We start from the raw sequence: 21,671 nt of genomic DNA on the forward strand, positions 1-21,671 counted from the left end.
TAGGAGATTTGGCTTACCCAAATAAAGTGAGGGAAGGGTGGGAGAAAGCTTATAGCTTATGTTTATCTGTCCATTTGTTGTCTTCTCAAAAGTTAGTACTCATTTGGCTTGAATAAAGCATTAATGTTTGATTATTCAGATTGAAAATGCTGACTGAACTCTATTTGAAAATAATTTGTTTCAATTAACAAAAACAGATGTGATGGAATGGCATCCTATGCTTTATGCTCTATCACTGACTGGCCAATATCTTTGGATGTGTTACTTAGCATACTGGGGTTAAACAAAAAAGCTGGTTGGAGCTTTAAATTCTGAAACCCGTTTATTTCTTATCTATTTTATTATTATGATAGTGTTTATAAACTGTCTTTATCCTCAAGGAAGTAAATAGAAAACACCTTTATAATAATAGGAGTGACTATGGTGGTGACTTGAGAATGAGTCTTTAGAGACAACCATGTTTAACTTTTGAAGAAGAAATTGCCTAGTGAAATTACAAAGTTAAGTACAACATAAATAGTATACTGTGGTATGTTAATGTAGGAAAGTTAAATTAGCTTGATCTTGAGTTGCAACTTAAGATATAGACTAAAGTCCAGACATATTTCATTCCTATGTGATGAGTTTTTCTCTTTGTGAATTTCTGAACATTTAAAGCTGTTTAACCACTTGATTTGGCTGCCATCAGGATAGATTATATGAATAAATTCCTTTCTATCTTTCTGGTGGGCAAAAGCTACTATATATAGAAAATTCATCCTTTCAATTTCTTCTGTGTACTGCTGTTTTATTTTTCAAGAAAAATACTATAATCTTTAGGAAAATATTTAATATTCAGAATAGTTTTAAGTCAGCATATTGGTCCCTTCCCAGCCTCCTTGTCTGTTTTTATTCTCTTAGGACCTTATTTCTTTTGTTCTTTTTTCATTAAAAGACCATCCTTTATATTTTCTATAATCACTGCTCCAACCTGAATGTAGGAGGTATGAATCAATAACCCCAAACCCTAAATATTGTCCCAGAATATCTCATTTACCCAGCCCCTCACACATGCTAGGCAAGCACTCTATCGCTGAGCTACAGCTACAGCCGACCATTTCAGATTCTTTTTGTTCTATGACCAGATAGAATGTCAGCAGCACATAGAGAGCTTTAAACTAATTTCAGTAGCACTGTAAATATTCTTGAGAGCAAAAGGATAATCCTATATTACTGCCCTTAAAAGATGCTATCAGATTTCATGAAACATGAATTTGCAATGAGGTTTTATTATTAAAATTTTGATAATTTTCTTCCACTTAAAATAAAAAACTTCATTGAAGTACATATATTCCATAAAATTAATGTTTTAAATATTTGATTCATTGTATAGATGAACAGATTTTACAGTCATCATCCCCAGTACAGTTTTAGCTTGTGCCCATAAGCAGTTACACCCACTCCCTCTCCAGCCTAAAATAACTACTAATCTAATTTTGGTCTATAAATTTTTAATTTTATGGACGTTTCATATAAATGGAATCATGTAGTATAAGATGTGCTCTTTTAAAAGTGTCTGGCTTCTTTCACTCAACCATAACTTTCACACACATTATAGAAAGAGAAGAGGGAAGTTGAGTCAGTTGGTTCCTTTCATTTATTTTTCTCTAATTTCTTTAGTTTCAAAGACTTATAATGTTAAACATATTTATCTTCATTATTTTGGTTCAATGTACCTAAATACCTTGCTCATTTTTACTTCATTGAGAGAACAGAGTTTTGACTATTATTGTCATTCCTCAGGAAATCTAGTTTGAATTCAGATGTTTTAGGGGGAGAGTGCTAATATAAGTGGTGATGATTCTTAATTTTAAATTCCCTTTGTTCATCACTGGTAAATAGGGAAATCATCACTTTCATATATTAACCTTGTATCTTGATAACTTGCTGTAAATCCCTTATTAGTTTCAGGATTTTTTTTGGTTGATTCTTTCAGGTTTTCTCTATTGATAATTATATTATCTGTGAACAAAGATAGTCACATTTCTCTTCGGTGCTACTGAAATTAGTTTAAAGAAAAAGGCAATCTGTATGCCTTTTTATTTCTTTTTCTTGCTTTATTGCATTAGCTAGGCCTTCTAATACACTATTGAAAAGCTGTGGTGAGAGGGGCATTGTTGCCTTGTTTCTAATCCTGGTGGAAAAGTTCCATAATTTTTACCATTAAGGATGTATACCCTTAATACCTATAGTTTTTTTTAGGTGTTCTTTATCAAGTTGAGGGAGTTCCCTTGTTTTACCAAAAGTTTTTGTCCTGAATGGTTTTTGGATTTTGTCAGATGCTTTTTCTACATCTCTGGATGTGATTATGTAATTTTTCTTCTCTAACCTGTTGATGTTGGTGGATTACATTAGTTGATTTTCTAATGCCGATCAAATCTTCTCTGCCTAGGATAAATTCTGTGTGGTTATGATGTATTTAGTCCTTTATACATTGTTGAATTTGATTTGCTAATATTTTGTTGAGTATTTTATCAGTGTTCGTGAGGAATTGATAGTTTTCTTACAATGTCTTTGGTTTTGGTATTAGGGAATTCAGAATATTTTTAAGTCAGTATATTATTTCTAAGTTTTTTGTAATATACATTCAACTAACGGATTTTAACAGCTTATACTGATTACAATTTGTATTACTTTTTTATTTTGTATTTTTTGATGTACTGGGGCTTGAACTAGTGCTTTGTGCATAATAGGCAAGTGCTCTACCCCTGAGGCACATCCTTAGTGCACCCCCCACAACAACACACACAATTAAAAAAAAAAAATTTTTTGAGATGGTTCTCACTAAGTTGCCTAGGCAGGCTTCAAACTGCAATCCTCCTGCCTCAGCCTCCTGCTGGAATGATAGGTGTGTACCACATGCCCAGCTCACTTTTTTAATTAACCATTTTATTTTGAGGTAATTATAAATTTCCCCTTAATACTTAGCAACCACTAATGCATTTCTGTAAATTTTGTTTGTTTGTTTCACAAATGCTCTATAAATGGATTAATGTAGTATGAATCCGTTTGGGGCTAAGTTTTTCCATTCAGCATAATCCTCTGGAGATTCATCCAAGTTATTATATATTTCAGTAGTTCATTCTACTTTATTGCTGGGTTATAGTTAATGATATTGATCTATCAGAATTTGTTTAGCCATTTACTTATCAGAGGAAATCTAGGTTGTTTGAAGTTTTAAACTATTATGAATAAAACTGTTAGAAACATTCATGATGATTTTTTTTTTTTAACCAGTAATTGAATCCAGGGGCTCTTAACCACTGAGCCATATCCCCAGCCCTTCTTATTTTTTTTTTTATTTTTTTTTTTTAGTTATTGGCAGACACAACATCTTTGTTGGTATGTGGTGCTGAGGATCCAACCCGGGCCGCCCACATGCCAGGCGAGCACGCTACTGCTTGAGCCACATCCCCAGCCCCCTTCTTATTTTTTATTAGAAACTGCATCTTGATGAGTTGGATAGGGACTTTGCTAAAGTCCTGAGGCTGGCTTTGAACTTGCAATCCTTCTGCCTCAGCCTCCAGAGTAGCCAGGATTATACATATGTGCCACCATTCCCAGCCATGATGAATTTTTATGTGAAATAAATTTTTATTTCTCTGAGATAGATTTTCAGGAGTGTGATTTCTGGATCATATGGTAGTTAACATTTTTAGGCAGGGTTTTTTTTGTTTCGTTTTGTTATCAGTACAGGGGATTGAATCTATGGGCACTCTACCACTGAATTACACCCCTTCCCTTTTTGTTTTTTATCTTGAGTCAGGGTCTCCTAAATTGCCCAAGTTGGCCTTGAACCTGCAGTCCTACTGCTTCATCCTCTAGAGTAGCTGGAATTATAGGCAAGCACCACCTTACCTGGCTACGTCTTTAATTTTTTAAAGAAATAGCTAAAATGTTTAGCTATGCCATTTTGCATTTCCACTAGCAATCCGTTTTCTTTGTATCCTTGTCAGTATTTTGTATTGTCACTATTTTTATTTTATTCTAGCTATTCTGATAGCTGTGTAGCAATATGTCATTTTTTTGCATTTATCTAATGGTTAATGATATTGAATATGCTTAACTGCCATGTTTATATCCTATTTAGTGAAGTGTCTTTTTTTTTTTCTTCCCTCTTTTTGGTGGAAAAAATGTATATTTAGAATTAGCATGCTCTTTGCCCATTTACTAATTGGATGTTTGGAGGTTTTAATGTTGATTTTGAGAATTCTTCATATATTCAAGATACTAGTCCTTTATGGAATATGTGGTTTGCAAATATTTTCTGCCAGTCTGTAGCTTGTCTTTTCATGTTCCTACCAAGTTCTCATTTGCCAAGCAAGTTTTTAATTTAAAAACATTTTTTTAATTGTAGATGGAAACAATATCTTTATTTTTATTTATTTATTTTTTTAATGTGGTGCTGAGGATTGAACACAGTACCTCATGCTTGCGAGGCAAGCACTCTACCACTGAGCTACAACCCCAGCCCGCAAGTTTTTAATTTTTTTTTACTTTTCTTTTTTTTATTTGTTTTAATTAGTTACACATGACAGTACAATGATCTTGACATATCATACATTTGAATCAGATGGGATATAATTTCTCATTTAGTTTTTAATTTTTTATGAAATTGAGTTTATCATGTTTTCTTGGATCATGCTTTTGAATTTTTTTAAAGACCAATTTGCCTTTTTTTTAAAGTCCAAGATCCCAAATACTTTCTTCTTTTTTTTTCTGAAAGATAGTTTCACCATTTAAAAAAATATTTTGTGACAGCTTTATTAAGATATTTTCACTTGCCAAGTGTGAAAATATCTTAATCCCAGCAGCTCAGGAGGTAGAGGCAGAACGATTGTGAGTTCAAGGCCAGCCTCAGCAACTTAGTGAGGCCCTGTCTCTAAATAAAATATAAAAAAGGGCTGGGGTTGTGACTCAGTGGTTAAGTGCCCCTGAGTTCAATCCCTTGTACCAAAAAAAAAACACGAAGATATAATTCACTTATCATATAGTTTAAACATTTAAATGCATAGAAAAGCAATTGTTTATTTTCTGTTTATAGATGTGTCTATTTTAAACCTTTTATATAAATGAATCATGCGATATGGCCTTTCAGTAACTGAATTATTTCACTTAGCATAATGTTTTAAACATTCATCTATGTTATTCTGCTTCTGTACTTCAGTAATATTCCATTGTGTGGACATCATATTTTGTTTATCTGTTCATTGTTTGATGGGTATTTGGTTGTTTCCTTTGTTATTAAAAATAATGAATGATACTATGAAAATTCATGTGCAAGTTTTTTTGTAGACATGTTTTCCTTTCTCCACTTGTTGAAAAGACTCCTTTTTTTCCCATTAGTTTTCTTCTGTGCTGCTTTCAAAAATCAGTTGAGTATACCTATTTGAGTGTTTCTGGGTTATCTGTTCCATTGAGCTGTGTATCTATTTCACACCAATATCACAGTCTTTTGAGTACTGAAGCTGCATAGTAAGTCTTGAAATAGGGTAGACTGATTATTTCCTCTTTTTTCTCTTTTGAAATTGTTTTGGATATTCTAGTCCCCTATGTTTCCACTAAATTTTAGAATAATATTGTTGATATCTACAAGAAACCCTGCTGGAATTTTTATGGAAGTTGCATTAAACCCATATTTCAGTTTGGGGAAAATTGATTACCATTTTGAGTCTTTTAGTTCATGAACATAATTTTTCTCTACTAGATCTCTGATTTATTTCTTCAGAATTTTGTATTTTTCAGCTTTGCAAGTGTTATATAGTTTTATTAGGTTTACACCTATTTTTTTTTTAATCAAGTTTAGGAAGGTCTTCTCTATTCCTATTTTTCTGAAAATATTTACGATGAATGGGAACTGAATTTTGTCAAATGCCTTTTCTGTATAAGTTGATATGATCATTTAATTTTTCTTCTTTAGTTTGTTAATATAATAAATAACAGACTGGTTTTTGAATATAGAACCAGTGTTGCATCCTTGGAATTAATCCTACTTTGTTATGCAGTGTAATTCCTTTTTTTTTTTTTTTTTGTATTGCTGACTTCCATTTGCTAATATTTTAAGTTTTCCCTTTTTGTATTGTTTTTGTATCAGAATAATAATATTAAATTAATAAAATAAGCTGGGACATCTTCCCAGCTCTTCTATTTTCTTGAAAAATTATATAAAACCATTTTTTATTCTTTAAGCATTTGGAATAATTCTCCCCCCAAATCATCTGGGCTTGGAGATTTCTGTTGATAGTTTTTAAATTTATGAGTTTAGGGGCTAAGGATACAGCTCAATGTTAGAGTGATGCCTAGCCCCTGGGCTTGATCCCTAGCACACTCCGTCCCCGCCAAAAAAAAAAAAAAAAATACACACATACATATTTTTGCCTGTATCTGTGTGTTTTGTTTGTTTCCTTAATGGTTACAGGGCTATTCAAATTATATGAGTGGTAGTAGTTTTTTTATTTCTAAACTTTATTTTCTTGATACTTGGAATTGAACCCAGGGGTGTTTTACTACTAAGCAACATCCCCAGTCTTTTGTATTTTTTGATTTGTGACAGGGTCTTGCTGAGTTGCTGAGGGTCTTGCTGAGTTGCTGAGGGTGTCACCAAGTTACTGAGGCTTGCCTTCTGCCTCAGATGATCCTTCTGCCTCAGACTTCCAAGTCATTGGGATTACAGTTGTACACCACCATATCCAGTTAGTTGTTGTTTTTTAAAAGAAATTAACCCTCTTCCTTTAACTTAGCAAATTTATATTTGTAGACTAGTTAGTGTTTTCTTACTGCCTTTCAATATTTGTAGAGCCTGTAGTAACATCTTTTGTCCATTCCTGACACTGGGAATTCATATCTCTTACTTTTCTTTGTCAGTCTCCCTGGAGGTTTGCTAGTTTTTTTTTTGTTTTCTTTTTTTTTTTTTTTTCAATGAACCAACTATGTTTCATTGATTATTTTTCTTCACTTTTATTGATTTCTGTTCCCTACTGTGTCCTTCCTTCTGCTTGCCTATGGTTCTTTTGCCCTTCTTTTTTCAAGGTTCTTTAGGTAAGAGCCTAGATTATTGATTTCAGATATTTCCTCTTATATCCATTTTAGTCCTATAATTTCCCTCAGAACTATTTTAGCTATGTTCCACAGAAATAAATTTATTATGGTTTGTTTTAAAGCTCAGGATATAGTCTATTTTATTTGTCCTATCACATTTGAAAATAATGTGTATATATTGGGTGGAATATTCTATAAATGTTGATGTGATCCTGTTGGTTTATGTGATGAGAATTTCTCTTCAGTTGTTCTATTAGTTGGTGAGAGGGGACATTGAAGTCCTCAAGTATTGTGAATTTGTCTCTTTCTCCTTTCAGCCCTGTTTTTGTTTCATGTATATTTCACCTGCGTTATTTGGTGCACATGTAACATTGCTATGCTTGCTTGATGGATAAGCCCTTTTGTCATTCGATAAGTTTTTTCTATGTCTCTGGTAATTTTCTTTTCTCTAACATATTTATGTGATATTAATATAGCCACTTCTGCTTTTGGAAGTTCACATTTACACTATACATTTTTTTCTTCCCTTTTACTTTCTGTTTAAATCATATTTGAAGTGAATTTCTTATAGACATCATACAATTAATTCATAAGATAGTACCTTATGTATGCATATCTTAACACAATTTACTGGTGTTTGTCCTTTTACTAGTTTGAGCAAAGTGTCCCTTTTTCCTTCCACCATATTGTCTTAAATACTTTATCTGCTTATGTTGTGAACCACATCATATAAATTTTGTTTCAGCCATCAAAAGTAATTTAGAAAACTTGAGAACCGAAGTCTGTTGCATTTACCTGTATTTTTTCAGTTACCATTTTCTTTCTACCTCCTTGATGTTCTAATATTTATTATTTTATCATTTCCTTTTTGTTTTTATTCAACTAAATAGAACTTCTTTTAACCATTCTTTTAAGGTCGGTCTGCTGGTGAGAAGTCATCTTAATTTTCTTTCATCTTAGAGTGCTTTGGTTTCTCCTTCATTCCTGAAGAATATTTTCTCTGCCTACAGAATTCTGGATTGCATTTTTTTTCTTTTAGCACTTGAAAAATATGTACTGCTTTCTTTTGACTTTTCCCAGTTGTCTCCATCTCTAATGATGGTTGTTTTGTGGCGACTACTCTCCTAATCCTAACCTGCTCTGATATAGACTGGTTGTCCTCTACTCCTGGTGAACAACCTTTTTGTCTTGAGATCTTCCTTTACGATTGTCCTGGGAAGTCGATTCCATCTCTCCTGTTATACCTCCATGTCTTGTTGTTGTCCCCTACCCTTTATTGCTTACTGGGAAGAATTTTTTTTCTCCAGCTTTGAATATCTGCAGATATGTTCTTTCATCCCTCAGATTTGATTGATAATTTGGCTATATGTAAAATTTTAAGTTGCCTGAGAATTTTAGTCAATGCTCCTTATCTTTATCATTTATGTATGAACAGGTTTGAATTTGAGGGCATATTTTTCATTTTGTTATAGATTTTCACCTTCTGTACCTTTTTCTGGTGCTCTGAAATTTGACAGTGATGTGCCTTTTCTTCCATTATATGACTCAAAGTGTGCCTTTTTTATTGGGAAATTCATGTCACTCAAACTTGTACAGTTTTCTTTTAAAATTTCTCATTGTTTTTTCTCTACTCTTTATCATATTCCTTTATTGGATCCCTAAAACCCAACTTCTGATTTTGTTTGTTTTTAATCTTTTTGCCCTATGTTCTAGGAGAGATCCTTGGCTTTCTCTTCCATCTTCTGTTGAGTTTTTCTACTATATTATTGTTTTTAATTTCCCAACAATCATTTTGTTGGTTTGTTTTTTCTCATTTCCATCTCATGGATATATTTTCATATTCTCTCTTGAAGGGGTTTCTAAAGTCAGGTTTATTGAAGTATAATTTATGCAAAATAAAAATTCATCCTGGAATTCACCCCTACAGGAAGTGGCACAGACCTGAAATTCCAGCAACTCAGGAGTCTAGGGCAGGAGGATCACTTGTATGAAACCAGCAGAGGCAACTTCATGAGGCCCTGTCTCAAAATAAAATTACACTGAGCTGTAGGGTCTAAGGCTCAGAGGTAGAGCATCCTTGGTTTCAATCTCCAGAGCCACCAAAAAAAAAAAAAAAAAAAAAGAAGAAGAAGAAAGAAAGAAAAGGAGAGAGAGAGAAGAAAAGAAAAAATTACTTCCTTTAGTGTATGGTTCTATTAATTTTCACAGGTAACAACCACCATAATCAAGATGTAGAGCAGTTCTTTGGGAGCTCTGATCACCATAATGACAATTTTTTTAGTGTGTGTGTGTGTGTGTGTTCATTCCTGTAGGGCTGGTCAGAGTTCCCAAAGCATCTTCTGCCCTCTTTTTTTTTCAGTGATAGAAAGAAGGTGAAATGATTGATCATTTAGCATGTAAACTTTTACTTGATTCCTCTGATTCAGAATATGTTCCTCTTAACCATATTTATGCTTGGTGTTTCCCATCCCAAGGACTCTGTTTTACATTTTCTGTAGAATAAAACTCTAGTCTTTTTCTAGAATGGAGAAGGAAACTAACTATGCATTAAATATTCAATCCATCTACTTTTTTTAGGGTTACCTTTTTCTCCACTTCTTGAGTAGATATTGCCAATTCCTAACCCTTTGAGAGGTTCTGCTTTTCACCTTTCCTCATTGCTGATTCAAGATTTGGATTTTTCAAATGTGTCTTAAATAGATATTCAATCTGTCTGCTTCTATTGTCAATTCTGCTTTAAGGAATTCTGCTTTTCACCTTTCTTACAGATTTAGAATTTGGGTTTCTCAGATCTGCCAAGTCAAGGACCACTTTGGCTTTGTAGTTTGTAAATGTTGCTTTCATCTCATGTTTTCTTTGTCCTCATAGGTTTTATGCCTTTAAAAAACCTCTACTATGGGGCTGGGGATGTGGCTCAAGCGGTAGCGCGCTGGCCTGGCATGCATTCGGCCCAGGTTCGATCCTCAGCACCACATACAAACAAAGATGTTGTGTCCACCAAAAACTAAAAAATAAATATTAAAATTCTCTCTCTCTCTCTCTCTCTCTCTCTCTCTCTCTCTCTCTCTCTCTCTCTTTCTCTCTCTCTCCCTCTCTTTTAAAAAAAAAACAAAAAAAAAACTCTACTGTTATTTTAATGGCCTTTTAGGAAAGGATAGAAGTAATCATATGTATTCAATCCATTATACTTAACTTAAAAGTACCTTTTCTTAATATTTATTTTTTAGTTTTAGGTGGACACAATATCTTTATTTTACATTTATTTGGTGCTGAGGATCGAACCCAGTGCCTCGTGTATGCTTGGCGAGCGCGCTACCACTGAGCCACCACCCCAGCCCCAAAAGTACCCTTTTTTATTAAAAAAAAAAAAAAAAGGCTAGCATTGTGCAAGAAACTCTTTATGTCTATCTGCTGCCTATTTCTCTAGCCTCATATCTTGCTCTGCTCCAATGGGCCTCCAGCCTAAGCCCCAGCCACATGTATCTATTTAAGTGATTGCCAAATAAACCATGTTCCTTTATACCTCTCAGTTCTATGCATGCTATTTTCTCTTTATGTTGTTTGTCCTCTCATTTCAGCTTTGCTGATTGTCTAGGTCCTTTCTGTCAGAATGCTTATGGTATTATTGGAATTATTTATTTATTTTTTAAAAAAACTACCCTTAAGGTTTCTTAACCTAGAGATACAGGTGGGAAGGCTGTTCATTATTTTAGCTGCAGGATATCTTACAATAACCTAAAATTATTTGCAAAATTTGATGTGTGTGCATATTTTTTGAAAATATGGAATGTGCATCAGAAATACCCATGGAGCTTTTTAAAAATTATAGCTTTAGGCTCTGCTCCAGAGATCTGCTGAGTAGAGTCTTTAAAATTAGGGCTCAATAAGGTGTGTTTTCAAAAAAACTTCCTAAATGATTCTTTAGAACAGGATTTCTGAGTATAATCCTATTAACTCCAGGACCTGGCATATAGTGAATGCTTTTTAATATATAAAGAAAGAATTAGGGAAGAGTTTATGTTCAGGATATGACCTAAAATAAATTTCCTGTGTGAAACCAATGTACAAGTAGGGAAATCACTGATTTTCTCTTTTTATAAATGTAGTGATAACATCTGTTTCCCCCACTTTGGGATATTCAGGAAATAATAGAGGCTTGATTTTTTTTTCCCCCAAAAGAAAAGGACAGTTTTGGAGAACAGGCTATAAGAATATAAGAAAAAAAAATTAAAGATTAGGCATTGGGCAAGTCAAATTGTCTACTTGTTTGGGGGGTCAACTTTATGTATGTAATCTGATTTTGGTTCCTCTGGTTGCAAACGGTTTTCTCTTCTTATTTTACAATCATGGGGCTCCAAAATTTTAGGTTTCTATACCTTTGGATATTATAAATACCATTTAAATGTACGGACTTAAATTCTGATTTCTTCAAAATGGCTAGTGATATAGGAAATGGGGAGATTGACTATTGCTTTGGCAAAAGTATATAATATTATTGCAACTGGTTGTGACTGAAAAAAAATGAGAACAGAAAAAATTTCCTGGAATACCCTGTCTTGTGTTTCCTTTTTGTTTAAAGTTTTAAAATGTATAAGATAGTCTTCTGTTTAACTCACATGCCTCTTTTACACAGTGTAAAGCTGTTGATGTTTATGTGTTAACAAGAAATGATCATATTCTTTACTTTTTTGTATTTTCTATTATTTTCCTTAGGTATTTAAGAGATTATGGCATCTGAAACCCACAATGTTAAAAAACGGAACTTTTCTAATAATATTGAGGATCATTCCATTGGTCTTCCTAGAAAAAAGATCTCTAATTTCACCAATAAGAACATGAAGGAGGTAAGTCCATGGTTTCTAAGAAATGGGCAGGTCAGTTTAAATAGTGAGGTCTATAGATTGTTCTGGTTAAATTGTTTAACTAATGGGAGGGTAATAATTTTGCTTAATATCCTAGAATTAAGTAGAATTATTGAAGTATAGCCATTACATTCCTAAAGCTCTAAAAACTTTTTGTTAAGTATACTGTTTTGATATGCTATAATTCTAATATTTTGGTATTAGAGGAAGCTCAGATTTGGACATAACTCTCCTATATTCATATATGAGTACATGACCAGTATAACTCCACATCATGTACAACCATAAGAATGGGAAGTTATGCTCCATGTATGTATAATATGTCAAAATACATTATACATTCTACTCTTGTGTATAACTATAAAGAACAAATAAAAGGGCTATGGTTGTAGCTCAGTGGTAGAGTCTTGCCTAGCATAGGTGAGGCACTGGGTTTGATTCTTAGCACTGTATATAAACAAATAAATAAAATAAAGGTCCATCGACAACTAAAATATATTTTCTAAGAAAAAGAGGAAGCTCAGAGATTCCTTTTGTTCACCATTACAAAGTTTGTTAGTATTGATATAATTTCTTTTAAATCATACTAAACCTCAACTCACATATTAAGCCCCTTATAAGCATAATATGTGACTAGTGGTGTGAAAAATAGGGAAATGGATGTGTTGCTTTGTCAGGGATACCTAACTACAATGTTGTACCTAATTTTTTTTTTTTGGTGCTAAGGATTGAACCCAGAAGCACTTTACTACTGAGCCACATCCCCTACCCTTTTTATAGTTTCAGACAGGGTCTCGCTAAATTGCTTATGGCCTTGCTAATAAGTTGCCAAGGCTGGCTTTGAACTTATGATCCTTCTGCCTCAGTCTCCCAAGTCACTGGGATTACTGATGTGCACCACTGCATCCAGCTTGTGCCTAATGATTGTTAGGACAGAAGAAGCTTTTAACTTCAAAAATATATCTATTGAATTTTAATTTTGTTGACATCAGTCATAAAGTTGACATATAAACCTATTAAAGAATTTAATGTGTCACAACTGTTTACTTTCTTTTTTTCAGGTTAAGAAATCTCCAAAACAGTTGGCTGCTTATATAAATAGGTAAGAACTTTTTTAAAGTTTGTGTGCAACAGCAAATATCAAAAGCTGGGTAACAATGAAAATATGGGGAAAATAAATATTCTGTTATAATAGTTATTATTAAACACTTCCTTTGTTCCAGGCTACACTAATACAGATATCAATATTATCTCCTTTCCCTTCAAACATTCTACTCAATAAGTATCATTACCCATAATGGTGAGAAAACTTAAGGTCAGATAAGAAAACTGATTTGTTCAGGATCGGTCAAAAAGTGGTAAACATGGCATACATTTTTAGATCTGCCTAACTCTAAAATGACCTTTCTACAAAAGCACTGGTTTTTAAAGTGTTATCCAAGAACCTAGGGATCTTGAAGCCATTTCAGAGACTTTGTGAGGTCAAAACTATTTTTATAACAATACTAAAACATATTTTTCTTTATATTCACTCTCCTGAAAATGGTATGATAGTTTTCTAGAGGTGACATGACATTTGATATCATAAGAGACTAAATACAGAAGCAGAAATGAGAATACAGCTGTCTCCTCTTAAACCAAATATTAAAGATTTGCAAAAACGTAAAACATTGTTGTCACTTGTTTTTTGATTTATAAAATAGTTGTTTTGGTTTGCTTAGGGAGAAGGGTTGGTAAAATATTCTGTTAGTATGAATGTTGGTCAGCAAAAACACCTGAAATAAAAAAGGTATAAGGTGGAGAGATTTGTTTTGGCTTCCCATTTCAGAGGTTATGGTCATTTGGCCCTGTTGCCTTTGGGTCTGTGGCAAAGCAGTACATCGTGGTGGGAAGCATGTAGCAAAAGTAACTGTTTGTCTTGTTGCAGATAGGAAGGGAAAAAGCGAGAAAGGACCCAGGATCCCAATATCACTTTCAAGGGCATTCTCCAAATGACCTTTCTTCTACCAGGCTCCTCCACCTTGTAAAGATTCTACGTCTTTCTAATAGCACCACAGCCTATTGACCAAACCTTTAGTATCTGGGCCTCTGAGGGACTTTTAAGAGTCATACCATAACAATATGTAATAAGTCTATTATTTTTAAAATGAATCAAATTTTCCCAGTTTTAGTTTCTAATACCATAAATATTAGTACATATTACCCACATAAAAAATTCTTTTAAGCCCTGAAAATTTTTAAGAGTGCAAGGCATCCTGATACCCAAACATTCGAGGACTACAGTATGTAAGGTTTGCTCTGTTGTGTTCAGTCATACTCAAATTAAATATACTTCTCCTTTATCAAAATTATGTTAAAAATATTCAAACTGGCAGTTTATCACTTTGTCAGAGAAAGAGTAGATATCTCAAAAAAGTTGTAATTTTCTTTTTCCCAAATGGCCTTTTACTATTTCATTTTAAAAGTATCTAGTTATGTCTTTATTTTCATCTGGTCTTTATTTTCATTGTTTTCCAGGTAATTTGTAACTTCTTTTTTATTTTCCTCTATAACTAATAGTTAACACTTTTTTAATTCTAATTACTTCTAATTTTATTAGAATACAGTCACAAAACATGGCCTATTAAATCTCTCTGTTTAAAAACTTAAAAAGTTTTTATATTTTTTTTCACTTAAGAAAACAAATTCTTATTACAGAACAGTTGGACAAGCTGTGAAAAGCCCAGATAAACTACGAAAGGTGATCTATCGCAGAAAGAAAGTTCAGCATCCTTTTCCAAATCCTTGTTACAGAAAAAAACAGTCCCCTATAAGTGGGGGCTGTGACATGGCAAATAAAGAAAATGAACTGGCTTGTGCAGGCCACCTACCTGAAAAATTACACCATGATAGTCGAACATATTTGGTTAACTCCAGTGACTCTGGTACTTCACAGACAGAAAGCCCATCATCTAAATACAGTGGGTTTTTTTCCGAGGTAAGAAATTTTTCTAAATCATGTTTAGTTTTATTCCTGTGATATTATTGGCTATTTGTTTGGCTTATTCTTCTATCATAATAATTTACCACCCATTGAATACAGGCTTATTTGAGTGATAGTAATTCCCTCAGATAATTTTCTAGATTAACCAAATTTGAATCAATGATTTCTTCCATTTCTCTAATCTAGCAATATATAAGATTTAGTGAAATGCTTGACAAGCTGCTGTAAATATCCAGAATGACAGGTTGGCCAATAGAGGTGTAAACTAAAGGAAAAAGACAAATCTTGCCTAAAAAGTGGATCACCAAAGCCCATTATCTAGGCACAGTTTGCTGAGCTCTCAGAATTGCCTAGTAGATGTTTTATTCAGGCAAACCTGCTAGCTGTTCTAATTATAAAATTAATCATAATAAAAGTGCACATATTTACATACATCAGGATGTTCACTGATACATAGTAAAAACCAAATCAATCTAAACAAACCATGATATATAAAGACTGGAGAATTTGCTATTAAAAATGAGGTCAATCTATGTTTTGATGTTGAAATTGTTCATATATTATAAGTGAAAAAGCAAGGCTTTAAAAAATGTAGATTTTTTTTATTTTATTTTTTCAGAGTATAATCATATGTACCTATTTGTCAGAATATGGTTTGGAAAGATACATGCCAGTCTATTAGCTGTGATTATTTCTGGGGAATGAAACTGAATGTTTTTGTAGGCCAGTAGAGAGTATCCAGTTTTGATCTTATTTAGCTCTGTTTTAAACTTCTCACAATATAATTGTATTGCCTTATTATATAGAAGTAGACACATTTAAATGATATTATATTGCTTGTCACAGAACTAAATTTTTTTCGTTTCTTTCTTATACCATTCAGTTGTTAATGTCTAGCCTATGTTTACCTTTTCCTTTTATTCACACTTATAAATTGCTAAAAGTAATTTGTCATATAAATTATTGGGTTTTAAAAGAAAAATGGTAGCAAGAAAAAAAAAGATTTTATATTTGTTCACATCATTTGTTTACTATGTTCAACTGCAGTATTCCTTTTTGAGCCCAGTATAAGGAGTCACCTTTGCATAATTTAAAACTATGTCAGTAGACTGTTTCCATTGAAAAAAATAGTTTAATATCATGTTTCAGTGTGCTTTTTAACAAACTAGATTATTGCCTTTCAGGTTTCTCAGGATCATGAAACAATGGCCCAAGTTTTGTTTAGCAGGAATTTGAGACTGAATGTAGCTTTAACTTTCTGGAGAAAGAGAAGTATAAGTGAACTTGTAGCTTATTTGGTGAGGTAAGTGTGCCCTTTATGCTCTTAGTTCAGTACAAGTAATTTTCAATGTGATATTAGAAATGCCTCTTGTTTTTTTATGCTTTTATCAGCTAAAAACTTCTATGTTTAGTTTCCATAGAGACAGTATGGTTTAAATTACATTCATCACCAGTCTAAGAGTAATCAGAATACAGAAAACCTTCTGTATATTACCTTCATTTTATTCAGGTCTCTCAAATGTTACCTTTTTGAGGACTTCCTCAATTATCTTATTTAAAAATAGTTATTTCTTAATTCCCTGTCTCCTTCCTTGTTTTATTTTTCTCCATAGCATTTATTATCATCAACCTAACTTTGTGTATTCTACTTGTTTGTTTATTATCTCTGCAAGCCCACCCCTACCTCCCACACACACACAGAAGTGGAATGCAAGTCCTATCTCTTTGTTTTCTGCTGTATTTCAATATCTGACTCATCATAGACACTGGGATTATTTGTTAATGAATTTCTAAAAGCCAGTATGATGATTATAATATGAAAGTAAATAAGGAATTTGGCTCTCTAAGCAATGCTATCCTTTTTGTACCCCCAGGATAGAAGATCTTGGAGTTGTGGTAGATTGCCTGCCTGTACTCACTAATAGGTAAAATTAGTATTTTTTAGGAAAAAAAAGTAATGTAAGCTTAAAGAAGGGCAACTTGTGGCCTATTTATAATTTCATAACTTAAGGATTTCTTTTAGTTTACAGGAAGAAAAACAATATATCTCACTTGGCTGCTGTGTAGACTTATTGCCTCTTGTAAAGTCATTACTTAAAAGCAAATTTGAAGAGTAAGTGCTAATCTAAATTTTAATTCAGTTTTCTCTTTCAACATCCTTGATTTTGTGTGTTGTGAGTACATAGTAGTTGATTTGGCTCCATGGACTATCCATGGTTTCTGTTTTCAAGGAGCGTATAGTAAATTAGGAAAAGAATGTGAAATGACTGAAGAACAATTATAGAAGCTTCTATAAACAAGTTACATAAAATATAGTTTTATGAAATATGACATAAAAGTACTGAAAATTTTTAAAAGGGGCAAGGTCAGTTTGTATGTGTGTTTGGGGGGACAGTATCATCTTTATAAAGGCTTCTTGGATGAAAACACTCGAATTTTGTAATATAATGTCATTTCAGATATGTGATAGTTGGTTTAAACTGGCTTCAAGCTGTAATAAAAAGGTGGTGGTCAGAACTATCATCCAAAACAGAAATTATAAGTGATGGGTGAGTATGACTTTGAAGATAAATTCATCCTGGGTTCAATCCCCAACACTACAAATAACAAAAAGATAATTTTTTGCTAAGTTTTCTTCAGGAAAGCAACTTTAAACAAGGTGGTAATTTTATCCCATGATCATCAGTGTATAATATTTATTCTCTTCATTTTCAAAGAAATATTAACACTGTTCATTTGTGAAAATCACACATGGAAATTAAATTCCAGAGCCCAGTAATCCCCTATATCCCTCCTAGCAGAACCTACCCTTCATTTTAGAAAGAAAAAGCACAACAGTGGCTTAACCCCCATATCCATTCTGTGAGTAGGGGAGGGGAATAAGGAATGGAGGAATTCTGCAGGGTTCTTTGGTTATTTAGACATTAACCTGGGAGTCTGATGTTGATTACAATTGTAAAAACTGTATTATAATCATAATTTGAGTATTGCCTTACTGTAAAAATGTGTTGGTATTGACTAAATGAGCCAGATTGTCATGAAGCTGCAAAAATTTCCTAATTTCCTTAACACCCATAATTTTCACTATAAGCTCTCAAAATTTCCCATTTCATACCCAAGAACAGATTGTCCAAGTTCTGTAAATTCTTAGTTGTTTTCTTATCTACTTGGACTGCTAAATAACCTTGAATTTCTGTGATTGACATGTCCTATTTTAAATAGTTACTTGACTTTAAATAATGTAGTTTTCTCCTTGTAAAAATTGAACATTAAAAATTTTTTTCATTGGATTGTGTTTACTGTCAAAGTTCATATCCCACTATTTGTTTCTCTTCTTTTTTTTCCTCCTAGAAATATTCAGATTTTAAAACAACAATTAAGTGGCTTGTGGGAACAAGAAAACCATCTTACTTTGGTTCCAGGATATACTGGTAATATAGCTAAGGTAATCTATATTTAAGTTTAATGTTAGACATTAAAAATATACTGTTGTACATTTATAAACAAACTATTCAGATCTTCAGGTAAAGTAATTTGGTACTATTCTAAGAAGTTCTGAAATCAATCTCATATATGCAAATACTTAAAGTCCTCTGGATGTATGAGTGACCTAGGCAGTAAGAACAGGAATTAGCCATTGAATATGTTTCATAAATAACCATAGAAATGTTGTGCCAGACAGCATTTAATAATCTAGTTCCAATCAGACAGCAATATTTGAAAAAAGTTAAAAATTCAGATAAAGACAACATCAAACCAAAGACAATGACACTCAGGAAATAAAAGATGAAGAGTACAATTAAATGGTTTTGGACTGTTCATTTTTACTTTGCTTTTATATCATCCTTTTTGAAAAAAGTGAATGGTTTAATTCACAGAATGAATTTGACATTGATCTTTATTGATTTGTCTCTTAAAGGAAAAGGTATGTTGCCAGTTTGTATTTCAGTATTTAAATTCCATAAATCATTGGTAATTATATTACAGAAGAAATTATTGTAAAGAAACATTGTTTGGGGGCATACTACTATCATAAGTGAGCATTAACCAAAATTATAAATGTATTCATTGGTTTAAGAAAACAGTCTAAATAAGAGAATTTATATCATGGATTCTTCTTGGATACATTCAGAAACAGAAAAAAAAATGACATTAAGCAAATGTGTTATCACATTGTGTGATTTTACTTTATAGAATTCTTAATGATAATACAAACAAATCAATTTAGTTTTGTTGTTTCAAAAAGAATATACATATCCACTTCTGTTAGAAAGCCTTGCATTTTAGACAGTACAACTGAAAAAAATGATCCTTTCTTTAAAAATTTGCTTTAAATTTTAATTTTTTACAATAGGAAAAGTTTTATAGTGAACATAGTCTCAAGGTATTATGCTTATTATTGAAGACTGTTGAGTGAAATATGGCTAGTATATTAAAAGGCCAATAATAAACCAAATTAAACCTTCAATTAATTTGTAAGTTTTTGGAGGTAGAAAACAGAGGGCTATCATCAAGCTCTAGCCCTTGAGTTTACATAGCGCTGGTCAAATTCCTATCAGTTTTAACCACAAAAGCAGAGTGGTCTGAGCATAGGAACCAAAACATTCACTCAGCACTTAACTGGCATTTCTTGAATGTGTGCTGTGTGCCAGGCCCTGTGCTAAACAAGTGCATATAAAAATATCAAATAAGACTTGACTTGTAACTTCTACAGGCCACAAAGAGAAACTAAGGCAAATCAATCAACAAAAGTGAAGAGAAAATGGGTTTTATATATTTGTATTTACCATGCTGGCTAATGAAATGTTTTTGTTTTATCCTCTAAGGATGTAGATGCTTATTTATTACAGTTGCATTGAGATATTTCGTCTACTAAAGAGCATTTGGTTATTCAAAACATCCTGGATTATATGATTTCCAAAAATAAGTCTCTTCTGAGAACTATGAACTGTGGAAGAAACTGAAACCATTTTTTCTTTTAAAAAGCCACATAATGAAACCACTAATGAAAACCTAACAATCTACTTCACATTGAAGTGGAAAAATATCCAAACGGAGCAGCTTCAACTTCAATGAGGTGAAAGTGCACTACAAAGATTGTTCGCCTTTGCTGCATTTGGGATTTATGTGGTTATCTGGTAACATTGTTTAAGAACTACTGGTCTTAATGCAGTCCTGCATAAGAATATAATTTATACTATGTGAAAAAATAAGGCAGGACTTATTACTAGGAACCACAAAGACCAATCATTATTAGTTTTTTATTGTGTTTTATAAAAAAAACACTTGAATGTGTGCAGCTATTTTCTTATGTTGAATAAATTTCAAAGTTTAAAACATCATAGTAAATAATCAATATTAAAAATGTTTTGTCCACACTGAGATACTGTGTATATAAATGCCTTAATTATTAATAAGCCAATGTGTTATGATACCAATATCTGTTTTTTAAAAATAAAAAAACCCACCAGGCATGGTGGGTACATGCCCGTAATCCCAGCCACTTGGAAAGCTGAGGCAAGAGGATCACAAGTTTAAAGCCAGCCTCAGCAACTTTGGAAGACCTTGTCTCAAAATATGTAATTAAAAAGGGCTGGAGATATAACTCAATGACAAAGTACTCCTGAGTTCAATACCCAGTACAAAAAAAAAAAATTAAAAACAACCATAGTTCTGGCATGATAAAAATCATGAAATTAATTAAATCAGGGGTTTACATTCATGTAGAATGCTGTTGTTGAAACATTTTCCATACTAGTTTTGAAACTTGAGAATGTTTTTAGAAGCTCTGATTTTTTTTTTTTTTTTTTTGGCCAGAATGTTCATGTCATGTACGTATGTGTTATCTCTGTAAAGAAAAAGGTGAATATGTATTTGTATTAATGTTTAACTGGAAATGTTCATGGAGTTGGCTAATTTATATTCACTTTTTATTGTATATAGATTTCTAATATTTTTCATTTCTGTATCATGTAAACTTTCTTCATTTGAGTAAATTCACTAAATATTTCTATTTTTTTTGCTTTTTTAATTCTGATTTTACATGAATTTTAATTCTTTATCAGTATACTGACAGATTCTTTATTTACTACTTATTTTGAAGAGTTACTTATACTTTCAAATTGTTTACAGTTAATGCTGACCTTGTATTTTAAATTCCAACACTTTACATTACTACCTCTGTTAATGGTTAGTATAAAATGCCAGCAGACTGTATGCAGTCTTTCTTTTTAAATTCCATTTTTACTGTCAATGAACCAAATTCGCGAAATCTCGATACCTCTATATCTAACCTGTCTTGAAAGTGATTGGGTTTAATACACTACTGGTGGTTCATACATCCATCTTATCTTTAATAAGCCTAACAGACATTTGAGCAAAGATAAAATTGAATTCCTCTTCAGTAATCTTAAGAATGCAGATCTTCAGCATTTACCTAGTTAGTAACTACTGATAAGAATCTCTAGCATTTTTCTTCCTGTAAAAATGTTTAAAAGGTTACCTCGCTAAATTCTATTGTGAGTGTAAGCTGTATTTCATATAGCTATGTATTCCTCACAATGAATATCAGTTGTAGTAATTGGTTATTAAGCCTTTATATTATAAAAATTCCAGATTACTATACTTTTATGACTTGAAAAGTCACTTTTTAGGATGTAGGAATTGAATTATAAACCTGCATCATCCTCCCTGTGAAACCTTAAGATGGTGAAGTACAACCTTTTTGTTCTTTTTCCTTCAGTTATCAT

At 32.4% G+C, this 21,671-nt stretch overlaps 1 protein-coding gene across 2 annotated transcripts in view; it reads left to right on the top strand.

Annotated features, from left to right (window-relative positions):
- Katnbl1 (katanin regulatory subunit B1 like 1) overlaps window positions 1-20,936 on the top strand; it is a 35,329-nt gene extending 14,393 nt beyond the window's left edge. For both annotated transcript variants that reach the window (XM_046461772.2, XM_046461773.2), the window contains exons 2-10: window positions 11,791-11,921; window positions 13,001-13,041; window positions 14,637-14,916; window positions 16,107-16,225; window positions 16,797-16,847; window positions 16,946-17,035; window positions 17,382-17,471; window positions 18,274-18,367; window positions 19,749-20,936. In XM_046461772.2, coding sequence (XP_046317728.1) covers window positions 11,805-11,921; window positions 13,001-13,041; window positions 14,637-14,916; window positions 16,107-16,225; window positions 16,797-16,847; window positions 16,946-17,035; window positions 17,382-17,471; window positions 18,274-18,367; window positions 19,749-19,781 — 915 coding nt within the window. In that variant the 5' untranslated portion in view covers window positions 11,791-11,804 and the 3' untranslated portion in view covers window positions 19,782-20,936. The remainder of the gene's footprint in view (window positions 1-11,790; window positions 11,922-13,000; window positions 13,042-14,636; window positions 14,917-16,106; window positions 16,226-16,796; window positions 16,848-16,945; window positions 17,036-17,381; window positions 17,472-18,273; window positions 18,368-19,748) is intronic.
- Window positions 20,937-21,671: the final 735 nt, after the last annotated feature.

Source organism: Marmota monax, unplaced genomic scaffold, assembly GCF_021218885.2.
Source record: "Marmota monax isolate L192 unplaced genomic scaffold, Marmota_monax_Labrador192_F-V1.1 WCK01_AAM20220418_F8-fsc00001, whole genome shotgun sequence".
Taxonomy (NCBI): Eukaryota; Metazoa; Chordata; class Mammalia; order Rodentia; family Sciuridae; genus Marmota; species Marmota monax.